General features: G+C 31.9%; 1 protein-coding gene across 1 annotated transcript; it reads left to right on the top strand.

Moving 5' to 3' along the window:
* Nucleotides 1-4,830: 4,830 nt before the first annotated feature.
* LOC107058895 (uncharacterized) lies at nt 4,831-6,390 on the top strand. The gene is made up of 3 exons (XM_015305135.1): nt 4,831-5,110; nt 5,181-5,791; nt 5,950-6,390. The coding sequence occupies exons 1-3, from the start codon at nt 4,831-4,833 to the stop codon at nt 6,388-6,390; spliced, it is 1,332 nt and encodes a 443-aa protein (XP_015160621.1).
* Nucleotides 6,391-13,565: the final 7,175 nt, after the last annotated feature.

Raw genomic sequence — 13,565 nt, 5'->3', positions numbered from 1 at the left:
GAGACATTGGGCACTCTTGGATACATTGCACCAGGTATAATAAATCTTCTCTCTTTGATTTTCTCTTATCATAGTTAAGCATTCTAGAAGTAAAAAAGCAAGTCTTCATTTATGCAGAATTATTGTTGTATTTCAATTGAGTAACTTTTCTTCAATCCGTTTTTAAGAATATGGCTCAGAGGGAATAGTGTCCACTAGTGGTGATGTTTATAGCTATGGCATCATGTTGATGGAGGTTTTGACGAAAAGAAGGCCAACAGATGAAGAGATAGGCAATGAAAATCTTGACTTGAGGAAATGGATCATACAATCATTTTCAGGGAGTATGATGGACGTTGTGGATGTCAATCTTTTTTCTGAGGAAGAAGAAATCACTAGTAAAAGTGAAATGTGCATAGCGTCCATGATAGAATTGGGTTTAGACTGCACAAAGGAAACGCCAGAATCAAGAGTGACCATGAAAGAAGTAGTTAAGAGGCTTAACAAAATCAACAACACATTTCTGGAAACATAGAAGTCATGGCGTTCTTTTCTGAGCTGCAAATTACATGGTTTCTTCAATAAAGTTGTCGTATAGTACTAGTTGAAGTCTTTGAGTGGTTTTGGACCTATTTTACTCTATGATCTATTTGTGATTATGTTTTGATTTTTGAATGCTTGAAAGAAACCAGAAATAAAGGTGTTTAGCTGCACTATTTTGTTTTTTGAATGTGATAATGAGTGAATGTGAAAAAAAATAAACAATTAGTGCAAATAATCTGACAAAATATGTTTTAGATGTTATTTTCATACTATGCCATAAACATAATGATCATTTACAGGTTGAAATCGCTAGAGACGTCTTAAAAACCTTCCTATTTTTTTCATAAACAATATCTTCATTCTTCTATCCCTCAAGTCAGGACAACAAAACATAGCAGTCTGGTCAAACAGAGAAGAAAAATAAAACAATACAAGGCCAAAGAAAAACTTATTTTCTCATTGCAAAATGGTATTTGTTGAGTTAAGCAAGAATTAAGGGTGTATTCTTTATAGGGGAAAAACATTTCTCAACTTTTTCATAAATGGTTACAGAGCAGTTGCTATAGATTAAGACTTCAGTTACTTTAGAATAACTCACTGTAAGAAAACAAAAGATATATGCGGAACTTTTCTTGTATATTTGATGATCTTTTCCATTGACAAGGCCTTGTATATATACAGCAAGAAAAAGAATCCTTACAGTTTACTAATAGCAAAGAAAAGACTCCTAACAAGATGTGTGTACGTCCTATTTAGCTTACTAGTCTATGGGAACGTGCGTTGCACGTTTGTTCCTTAACACTATTATAGAACTTTGATATATTTAAAAAATTAAGTTATGAAATAGCAAATTTTAAAATTAACAATATTAATTTTATATTTGTATTTTATTCATTAAATAAATTACATAAAAGTGGGACATGACATTTTTCTTGAAACAAAAAATATGTGAAGTCAATTATGACAGTATAGTCTTTAATGGTCTAAATATGTCGATGAATTGTTGAATTAAAAATTAATATATTCATGTAAAATGTCTCTAACGAAATTTTCAAATACATGAACATACGAACAAATACCAAAAACGTAAAATAATAATACTGAAATTTTTATCATTGTAACAAAAATAATATGTATATCCATTCACTAAAATTACACGCTAGCTCTAAATTTTTATAAATCCAAAATGGGTTGACAACAAAGTGTTAATTGTATGACAACACAAGAGTCATACACTTATCTTGATTTAATGTAAGATCTCCGAAATGGTCAAAATACAAAGCACATATTATATTATATATATGAATAAAGCCTTTTAATTCACATTGCTTCACACTAATGAAGACGATGATAATTCATTATCGATTTATCATGTTTACAAATTGATAGCTCATAAATCGAGCAACTAATATATAAAATTGGATTGAACATATCAATAAGCAACCCTAATAAAAATAGACGTTATTGAAGGCTATTTTAAGAATAGAGGCAGAAAAAGACTCTTGATTGATTTCAACACTTTGTTTTCTCATTATAATATAAAATTTAAAATGATTTTTTATGACTTATCCTAATAATCACAATAAACTATAACTAATTAATATATTCTTCAAGTTTATATGAATCAATACCCCATATAATTCTATAGTTTTGCTTCTCATCATACATGATACAACATCAGATGTATATTATGAAAATTATCTTGTGTGATAACTTTTCATTATTCCAAATACAATCCACTTACATATAATAGGGATGATGATCTTACAAACACATTGTATATTTTTATCAAGTTCAATAATTTAACAAACGAAAATCAATTAAGCAACTAAAATTCTGATATATAAATCACAAAAAATACTTAAAATTTCTACCTGTATATTTTGTTATTGTTTTCCACGTTCTTTTAAAATATTAAATAAATAATAGAAAATTAATAACAAAGATATATAAAGCGACATTCATGATTTTTTGAATATCAAATAAATAATAGAAAATTAATAACAAAGATATATAAAGCGACATTCATGATTTTTTGAATATCAAATAAATAATAGAAAATTAATAACAAAGATATATAAAGCGACATTCATGATTTTTTGAATATCAAATAAATAATAGAAAATTAATAACAAAGATATATAAAGCGACATTCATGATTTTTTGAATATCAAATAAATAATAGAAAATTAATAACAAAGATATATAAAGCGACATTCATGATTTTTTGAATATCAAATAAATAATAGAAAATTAATAACAAAGATATATAAAGCGACATTCATGATTTTTTGAATATCAAATAAATAATAGAAAATTAATAACAAAGATATATAAAGCGACATTCATGATTTTTTGAATATCAAATAAATAATAGAAAATTAATAACAAAAAAGAAAGGAAAAATTTAATGCACAGCAAAATAGAGTTTAACACCATTTTATTCCTCCAGACGCATTGAGTCATTGAGATATACGACGTTTCAGTCATCATTAAAAATTGAAATGAAAACACTTAAAAGCACATTTAATATTATAATTAAGATATTTAAATGATTGTTTTGAAGTTCTTTTACTCTAGCATAATATATTGTATATATTCACAATAAGTATTACACGGAAAAGTAACTCCGGAAAATTGAAAAGACTACAATAAATTTAGTTTCTCAACTAAATAATTCATTCTAAATATTTAATGTTCTAATAATATTTATTATAATATAAGTTTATTTTTTAATAAATAAAATATTTATAGAAATAGTTTTAGCTTGAGGGTATAACGGTAATCCAACTTTAATGTTGGAGCTTCCCACTTATAATATGAGCAACTTACAAAAATAACTATATTTATAGGGTTAATGAATATCAATAGCTATAAGTATGTTATTTACAATAAAATGACTACAATTTATATCACTTTTTAGCTGTATTTTTGTATAGTTTTTTATTTTTTTATTTATACATTAATACATCTTTAAGTACAACAAACTAAATAAGGAATTGACTCTAAATATAACCCACTATCCTTACCTTGCGCCCATAACGTCCATAGAATGAGCAACTCCCATAATTAATTTTATAACTGAAAATTTCTTATTTAAAGACATATCCTATCATCTTCTTTATCAGTTTAACAAAAATTGTGATACAGCAGACTCAATTTTCTTGTTGTCTTCCATATTTCTTATTCTGGCGTCTACTTAAAGGTATGCATAGATTTTTTTTCTGGTTAATTCAATTTATTGTATGTAAGCAAATTGTTGAATTTTTGAATGAAGTAAGTATTTCGATTTTGAATAGGTGAACTACATGGAAACCATACCTGTATTGATCAGACATTCTGGAGAGTGGAACGAAGAAAATAGCTACGTCGAATACAACATCGATGGAGTATTGTTGAAGGAACATGCTTCTTTTTCTGATTTAGTTAATCTAATTTCTGGTTGAATGTTGATATGACTACAAAGTGTATGAAAATCAAATACACCATTGAAGGTAATGATAGTTCCATAGAGATACGCAACGACATGGGTGTACGGGTATATGTTCAATTAAAAAAGTGAACACTGAATTTGGAATATATCCATTGTGTGTAAGTATTTTCGATAGAGATATAGTTTACTGCGAAACTGGAGAAATTTCTATTGAAGGAGATGTATTGCAGCTTGAATACAATGTTGAATCAACTGATACAAGTGATACATTATATTTGGTTTCGTCGTTTGGTGATAACCCAAATAATGTATTTGATGGTGGCAACGACTTGATCATTACTAACAGATATCACAAGGAAATAATGGAGGATCAAGTATACATGGACAAGTCGACACTGAAGTCTGTGATGGAAAAGTATTCAATTGACAATAGGTTTCAATTGTTGGTTAAGAGGTCAAACTCTATTAGGTACATTGTCATTTTAATTGATTGAATTGAAATGTATTGATTATTGAATGCAATTCTAAAGACGACTTTTTTTGCAAACTGTATTTATGAACTTGTATGCCATTCTAAAGACATTTTTTTGCCAACTGTTTTGCAGTTATACTCTTGTATGCCATAATAAAGAATGCAAATGGATAATGAAGGCATCAAGTATAAACAAGTCGAAAATATTCAGAATTAGAGTTTTCAACTCTGAGCATACTTGTCCTTTGAAAGATGGGGTGCACTCTCAAGTAAAAGCATCAAGTGGATTTATTGGAGGCATTATCGCTCCTAAATTGAAAAATCATAAGAGGAAATACACTCCCAATGATATCGCGGTTGACATGAAATTGGATTTGGGTGTTGATATTAACTACTAGATGGCATGGCGAGCAAAAGAAAGGCATTGGATTCCATAATGGGGCAACCTGCCGCCTCATACAAAAAGTTGCCTGGATATTTGTATACATTGGATAAAACATATCCTGGTTCACATATTCGAATGAAGAAAACTCCTGAAAACAAATTTTTGTATTTGTTTATATCATTACATGCTTTTATAAAGGGATTTGACTATTGTAGGCCAATCGTTGTTGTAGACGCCTGCCACCTAAAATCAGCATACACAGGTGCTTTCGTTTCAGCCAGCACTTTAGATGGAGCAGGTATGTGTGATATATGAATACATTTAGTTAATGTTTATTATATATAAATTACTTTGTTGATGTATAACAGGAAATATATTACCTTTGGCCTACGGAGTTATCGATTCTGAAAATGATGCTTCTTGGACGTGGTTTTTTGAACAGTTCAAAGAAGCGTATGGAGAAAGAGAGAATATGTGTGTAGTATCTAACAGACATGAAAGCATTATAAAGGCTGTTTCTAGAGTATACACTAATATGCAGCATTACGCCTGTATATGGCACTTGTGGGCCAATATATGCAAGAATTTTAGAAAATCAAATGAGCAATTAAGTGAGATATTCTATGCTATGGCGAAGGCATATACGCAGAATGAGTTTGATAGGCTAATGAATAAGGTTGAGCAAGTTGATATTAGGGTGAAGAATTATTTGGAGTTTGCGGGATATGAGAAGTGGGCAAGGTTGTATGCACCAGTTCATTGTGGTTGGATGATGACATCAAACATTGCAGAGTCTATTAATTCAACTCTGGTAGCAGCAAGAGAATTACCGATATTTGACTTTCTTGAACAAGTGAGGTTAATGTTCGCTAGATGGAATTGCAAAAATCGAGAAAATGCATCCTTCACATTCACTCCTCTTGGTAAAAAATTTCAAGAGATGCTTGTACTTAATGCGGATAAATCTATACGTATGATGGTATGTATGTTCATGAGAACTGATTCTCCTCTTCTTTTTTTCCAGCGAGTTTGTATTCGGACTCGTTTTGCTTCATTCCGGTCAGTTTGTGCTTTGTTGTATTTGTATATAAGTATATGTTTTTTTTGTATGAATTGTATTTGTTGTATTCATTACAGGTTGTCCCATCAACTGACTACATTTATTCGGTGAATGACAAAGGAAAAAGTTTTATCGTATGCCTTGAAAACAAAAGTTGCACTTGCAAGAGGTTTCAAATGGACGGAATTCCATGCCCACATGCTTGGGCGGTCTTGAATAACAAAAATATGCTTCCAGATGCATACTGTTCAGACTTTTACAAGCCAAAAACAGTGTTGAAGACATATGAGGCGCCTGTGTATCCTCTTCCTGATGTAACTGAATGGAACGTACCTGAACATATTGCTGAAGAAATCGTGTTGCCACCGAGATACAAGAGACCTCCAGGCAGGCCAAAGAAGCAACGGGATAAATCATTCAGCGAGTTGAGTAAAAGAAAGGGTACCAATTCTTGTAGTAGGTGTGGAAATCGTGGTCACAATAAGCGTTCATGTAGAGCTGCACCACGTAATGTGTAGGATTTGATTTTCAATAATTAGTATTTGTTTCATAATTTTTGATTATGCCGAATTATTGAATAAAAGTTTTTATTTGCATACAAAGTTTTTTTTTACTGTTTATTAATTTTGAAATTTAAAACAAGCTCTTAGTTTTAGAAACCAAACTGAAATTTTGGTAGCCAAATAAAAAACTATCATAAACCATTTTAATTTGATGCAATCTTAACATAAATTAAAGATGTGGTATTGATATGTCATAATAATGCCTGAATAAGACTAAGAAAAAACGTTAACTAAGAAATCAATGAAGGTAAAAACTAAAATACATTTAACTAAAAGTACATACAAATATAGTCAGTTTTGTAAGTTGTTCTACTTAGAATATACCTTTTGAGTAAAATACAATTACTCAATAAAAATGATTTTATTTACATACATTTGTTTTTTATTGGATTTAACTTTAAACATGAACATGTTATAACCAATGTGATATTTTAGGAGCCACAATAAATCCTATTGATTATTCATTCTGAACAAAGTTGTGTTACCGATATTCCTTGATATAAAAATATATAAGCAAGACTAAACCATGTGAGCAATTAGTATTTAGCAATACTAATACACATAAATATAGTTAAATAAGATACAACGAATATGCATACAAAATATATTTAAATAGTAATACACATATATATAGTTAAATAAGATATTATGCATACAAAAATGAAGTCTGCCAACGAATTGCCCAGAAAGAAATTCAATTGTTCATTAATTAACATACTCTAAGCCAAAAACTACTAGACATAATATCCAAAACGAACTAGTAGTTTCAAAATATCTTTAAAATAAACAACTTAGATAGGCTACTAGTTGATCATGACAATTTCACTACTGTCCATTTCTGAGCATGGCTTCCTGTTCAACTTAGGGGGTGCCTCATTGTCGCTAACAGCCCCATCTTCCATCTTCTTTGCAGCATATTCCCAAAGAAGTGCACCGTATCTAATACGACGCAACTCAGCATCGATGGTTTCAACACTAATGTCATTGCCATCACTCAAATACTCTGCAAATGCAAGCAAATACAGTCCACAATCCCTGTACATATATATAATTTGTTAAAGAATATATTGTGTATATCTCTATCAATTTGTATAATGATGACACAATTTTGTAAACATACATTGAACCATATCGCTGCTGAGGTATATCTTTCACATATGTCACATAAAATGGAATGTTCAGGTCTTGCGTATCATCCATGTTATCGTCATAATACATGGACAGATACATCGGTAGAAGCTGAGCAAGCTTTTGAATTTCCTCCCTAACAAAAGAATCATGTTTTGCTGCTCTGTATGAGTCATATACATGAATGTGTCGTTCAACCAATGACAGAACAGCTAATACCCAATGGTTCCTCTGCTTCACATTAACTGGTATGAGCACGTTGTCGATTGTATTCCATGGAATAGCAGCCATCAACCTGTAGCCATTTATGTATTCACGTATGTTGTTTTCAATGTTTGCAACACAATTTTTTCTTTCAATGTTAGCATACGCGGCATAAATGTCAGCAATCTTTGTCTTGAACAGACAATCAACAGTTGTGTATTTGTATCGGCTGTTAACGCTGTACTTGCTTTTTTTACGCAAGTAATACAGAACCACATCGATATGCTGTGATAATTCGACAGAAATATTGAGTTGGATCAGTTCTTATAGAAGATACATCTATTATGTATAATTGAATACAATACATTACGTATAAATGAATACAATATATTATGTACCTCATCATTCAAAAGTTGTCCATCATATGATAAAGTGTAGAACCAATTCTTGTTAGTTATTAAGTGAATTCCCAAGTCCATGTGCACTGCCAATTCTGCCTTGTTCTTCTTATAGTGATCTTGGTCCTGCAACCTTTGATACAATAAAGATAGTATAATTATGGTGAATGTACCCTAAATGTACATATGAATTTTTCGAATGTATTTAAAAAAAAGTGCTTACTTGTGTGTGTGCTTAACAAGGAGACCTTCACGAAGCCACATCGCGTAATCTTCAAAAACATCATAATTATGTGGCCCTCGTATGAAATCAGTCACAAATGGATGTATCTTTTCATGTATTTTGTTCACTATTAAGGAACTACCTGTTAGAAATTAGAAATTTGTATAACAACTCAATTTTAATGCTAACAGTTCTAATATATGTGTATACATATTCCAACAATTTATAACTTTATAATTACCAGATGAAGATCCAAACTTGGTGGAGTAAGGAGAGCAATTCCAACGACCAGGACGTCTAATTCTGACAATCGGTAAAGGTGTAACCTCATCAACTACGGCCTTTGAGTGAATTGGTAAAGGTGTGACCTCATCAACTACGACCTTTGAGTGATTTGGTAAAGGTGTAACCAAATCAACTATGGCCTTTGAATGAATTGGTAAAGGTGTAACCTCATCAACTACGGCCTTTGAGTGAATTGGTAAAGGTGTGACCTCATCAACTACGACCTTTGAGTGATTTGGTAAAGGTGTAACCAAATCAACTATGGCCTTTGAATGAATTGGTAAAGGTGTAACCTCATCAACTACGGCCCGGGGCGGCTCAAACCCGATGGTGGCCTAAGGCCAAACTCAAACTAGAGGCCTTAAAAAAAATTATAAATATTTTATTTTAAATCTATTTTTCTATTTTTCTTAGATGCAAAGTTGTTAATAATTTTGTGTAGTCAATCTCTTCTAATAATTCTTTTTCAATCGATAATATAGCCAAACCACTTAATCTTTCTTGAGACATTGTCGATCTTAAATAAGTATTTTATTATTTTTAATTTTTAAAAACTTCTTTCAGTTGAGGCGACTGTTACGAGAATTGTTAACATTATTCGATAAGCAATGTAAGCATTTGAAAAAGAATCAAGTCTTTTTATTTGATTGAGTATGTCAATTAGAGTATTGTCTTCTACTTTTATGATTTCCCTTAACACTTTAAATTGAGAAAATAAGTCTAAACCGTCAAATATCGGAGTGAGTATTATGTTTTAAGGAACATTCAAGATTAAGACAATATTTTTTTAAATTCTCATCATCAAATGATCTCAATTTCTTCCCACTAAATAGAAAACCAAAAACATTTTCATATACTTCAAATCTATTTTGAAGTGACAAGATGGCTTGGTCTACTATGTATAAGAAGTAATCAACTCTAAATGATTCGGGCTGTTGCAATATATTTTTCTCTAAATTTAAAATATAAATTATCAATGGAACAAGTAAATTCTTAAGCTTTGAATAAGAGAGATGTAAGATTCAAATTTAGAGAAGAGAAGTGAGAATAAATAGAAGAGAGGAAGGGAGGAGGATAGAATATATAAAAATAAAATTAGAAAAAAATAACTTGTACATTAAGAAAAAAGTACACAACTTTTTATTGGAAAGATAAAAAGTCATAGTCATAACTCATATGTATCACTTCAGCCGTTTGCATTTTTTCCCAACCGTTTGCATTTTTTTTCCAGCTGTTTACATTTATTATTGTCTTCATTCTATTTTTTTAAAAAAATTTAATCTTACCTAATTAACTAAAAAATGGGGCCCCCTAAAATTGGGGGCCTAAGGCCAAGGACTTTTCCTTAAGCCTAACCAGCCGCCCCTGACTACGGCCTTTGAGTGAATTTGTAAAGGTGTAACCTCATCAACTACGGCCTTTGAGTGAATTGGTAAAGGTGTGACCAAATCAACTATTGCCTTTGAATGAATTGGTAAAGCTGTAACCTCATCAACTACGGCCTTTGAGTTAACCACCCTTTTTTTTTACCAAATTAAGGCTTGGTAGCAACTCATCAATCAACTCAAATTGTGATGCTGGTTGTACATGTTCTGTTGTTTTGACGTTCATATCAAGAGATTGAACAGGAACAACAAATACAAATGATTCTTCAGGCTCATCGACTCCAACTTCTGATTGTGGTATCTATACAACAACAACAACAAAAATATCATAAATTAATATATTTAAATACTTTTTCAAAATAACAATACAACTACTTGTCAAAAATTTATATATAGTTTAATAACCCTCTTTTTGAAACTGTATTGTTGTCTGATGACTCGCATCAGGTAACAACTGTTCCAACATTTCCCAATCCACATTTGAAGTATCACCATTACAGGATTTCCATCATTGTGAATGACTGATGATACAATAACTTTCTGTGATAATTTTATCAAATAATACAAAAAGATATAAGGAAATCAATTGCATGAATACAATTATAATTGTATACTCCATAAAGAGGGAATGTATCCATAAATTACCCCATTTGTATCAAAGTGATTTTTTTCCGAATCAACCTGTACATTTGACTGTTGAATGTTGTCATTCAGCGAATTCTTCTTCCCAAAATCAGGTATAGGGAATTGAGTTCCTATATCATCAGTCTGTGAAAATTTATCAAATCATAAGTGTTATAACATATATATGTTAATATATATTATGCTATACCTGGAATGACTCTTTAGTTGTACAGCTAACATTGATTGCATCCAAAACATCTTTTAGATTTTCCACAATAAATAAACGCAGCTCCTTAAACTCTCCAGTGACCTAGATATATTTGTAAAAAGTTAGACAATATCTTTATAAAATGAAAAGTATAACAAAAACAAACCCAAAACTGATTACAGATTTCTTAAATGTGGCAAAATCTTGCCGCAACTCATCAATTTCATCTGACTTGCTATCGGATTTTTTCTCTGTTTCCACAATGTGTGGTGTTTCATTGATTGAACTCCCAGGCTTATTCTTTGGCATATCTGATGGAGCATTGCCCTTTTCTTTTCCTTTATTCTTTGGCACATCTGATGGAGGTTTTGAAGTGAAATCATCATCCTCATCTTCATCGACATCTTCATCAGCTAGAGCTGTGTCAAATACAGCATCTTTCGATGGAATTTGTAAAAGTGCAATCTCCTTGAGTGATGGTGAAATATTCTGGAAGGTTAATGTAACATCCAGCAATTTGAAATAACTACGGAAAAGCTTGAAATTTGAAATAGTCATTTTTGGAAAATAATGAAAGGAATTCAGAATCTGGAAAATTGGGCTAAGTCCAAAATCTGGAAATTTGGCTAAGTTCAAAAATCTGGAAATTTGGCTAAGTGTGGAAATCAGTGAGTTTTTGGCCAACTTTGAGTAGTCGTAACTCCTAGTTCAGGATGAGTTAGGAGTATTTCCAGTTATGGTTGTGATGCTTGTGGAACGATCTTTCCAACGCCATCGAGTTTGCTCGATTCCGAGTTCGTATGAGCGAGTTATGCCCTTTGAAAGTTGGGGCAGTTGGCACGGAGTCCGACTGGAATTTAAGGGGCATTTTGGTCTTTTCACAAATCATTTCTTTTGAGGTTATATTGTTGTGTTCAGGCTGTTTGTGGATCATTTTGTTCCATTTTTAAAAGAGAGAAAGTTAGGGTTCTTGAGAGTGAAGAAGAGAAGAAGAAGAGAAGAAGAGGAGAAGAAGAGGAGAAAGAGGAGATCAACAAGTTTCCGTCGTGGAATGTCGTAGTGGGTGATCCCTATCAAGGTATGTGAGTTCTTTAGTGTGGGTTGATCCTTTCCCCCACACACCAAGCTCATTTTATGATTTGAGAAAAGATTGGATTTGTTGTTGAAGTTGTTAGTTGTTGTTGATGTTGTTAGTTGTGTTGTGGAAGTTATTGTTGGTTGTGGGACATGATTTGGTTGTGTTCTTAAGCTGAAATCTATTGTATATTGAGGGATTTTATGATCCTTAGTGTTGGTTGGTTCATACCCCCACACACCAACTCGTTTTTAATTCCAAGAAAAGATTTATTTTGGTTGTTGAAGTTGTTGGTTGCGTTGTTGAAGTTCTTGCTGATTTGGGACAGGATCTGGTTGCGTTTTTGAGTGGAATCCACTGTATGTTGAGGGGTTTATGACCCCAAGTGTTTGGTAAAGAACCTTTGAGGTTGAGAGGGTTTAGAGTTGGCAACATGAAGGAGAAAAGTTGGGCAGCTTGCCTGAAGCAAGTCTGCGTCACAGATTTGTTCCCTCTGTGAACAGAATCTGTTATGTTTTCAGAATTAAATTTCGAAATTTTTCTTAAGTCTAGCTGTCCTAAATTATTCCTAATCATCATGGGGTCCTTCCAAACACAAATCATTACCCTTGAATTCATAATTCTAATTTAAGGAGAGTAAAGTTAGAACTCAAGTGAAGTTAGTTTCCAATTCAAGTGAAGTTAGTTTCCAAGTCAAGTCGAGTTAGAAGTCAAGTGAAATTAGAAGTCAAGCTTAGAAGTTAAGAAGTTAGTTCAAGCAAGTCCTCCAAGCTTTTCAAGAGTCTTTATTGAACGTTTTAACTTCATTCTAAGGTTCAAGTTGCAAGTCAAGTAAAGAGTAAAAGAGTCAAGAGTTTAAAGTGAGTTCATTTTCTCAAACTTATTAGGGAACTATGTATTCCCAAAGAAGTTTTAAAGAAATGTTTTTACATTTAAACAAGGTTCGAAACTGATATTTCCAAAAGAGCCTTCGGGCTAGTTTTTGAGTAATTATCTCATATCAGCAGGAAGAAATATGTTTTAAAACATAAGAGCCAGTACATTTTTGGGAGTAGTATCGAGCACCGAATTGGGGGAGCGTTCAAAGAACCCACAGCCCCCATAGAACCATGTTACCACCATGGGTAGAAAAGGATCATACTTTTTAGATGAATCCTTTTCAGATTAGACTAGTGGATCCATTAGGCAGTTCAGGTCTTATACCTTTGGCCGGGTATAAGATGCTCTGGCAGCGTGAGGCCGATCACTGTATCATCACTATAGCTCTTATGTGATGGTTGTCGGTTAGAGAAACTCCCACAACAGTTATTGTATTTTCATACACAGCAGTTGTTGTATTTTCATACACAGCAGTTATTGTATTTTCATACACAGAAAGTATTGTATTTATACATCAGTTCATTTGTATTTCTATATACATCTCAGGCTTATTATATCTTTGCATACACACAGAGTTTATAGCATGTTTTAAACAGTCTTTCTTTATATCGCACTTGTTTTAAATTGCCTTATATTGAAAGAAGTCAGTCAGGTTGAGTTGAGTTGAGCAAGGTAAACTTTTCAGTTTCTTCCAAATTTCCTTCTAGCCTATGTTGCTTAG

The sequence above is a fragment of the Solanum tuberosum genome, unplaced genomic scaffold (genome assembly GCF_000226075.1).
Source record: "Solanum tuberosum cultivar DM 1-3 516 R44 unplaced genomic scaffold, SolTub_3.0 scf00687, whole genome shotgun sequence".
Taxonomy (NCBI): domain Eukaryota; kingdom Viridiplantae; phylum Streptophyta; class Magnoliopsida; order Solanales; family Solanaceae; genus Solanum; species Solanum tuberosum.
Note: the sequence above shows the minus strand (reverse complement) of the source record. Positions and strands in the feature narration are given on the sequence as shown.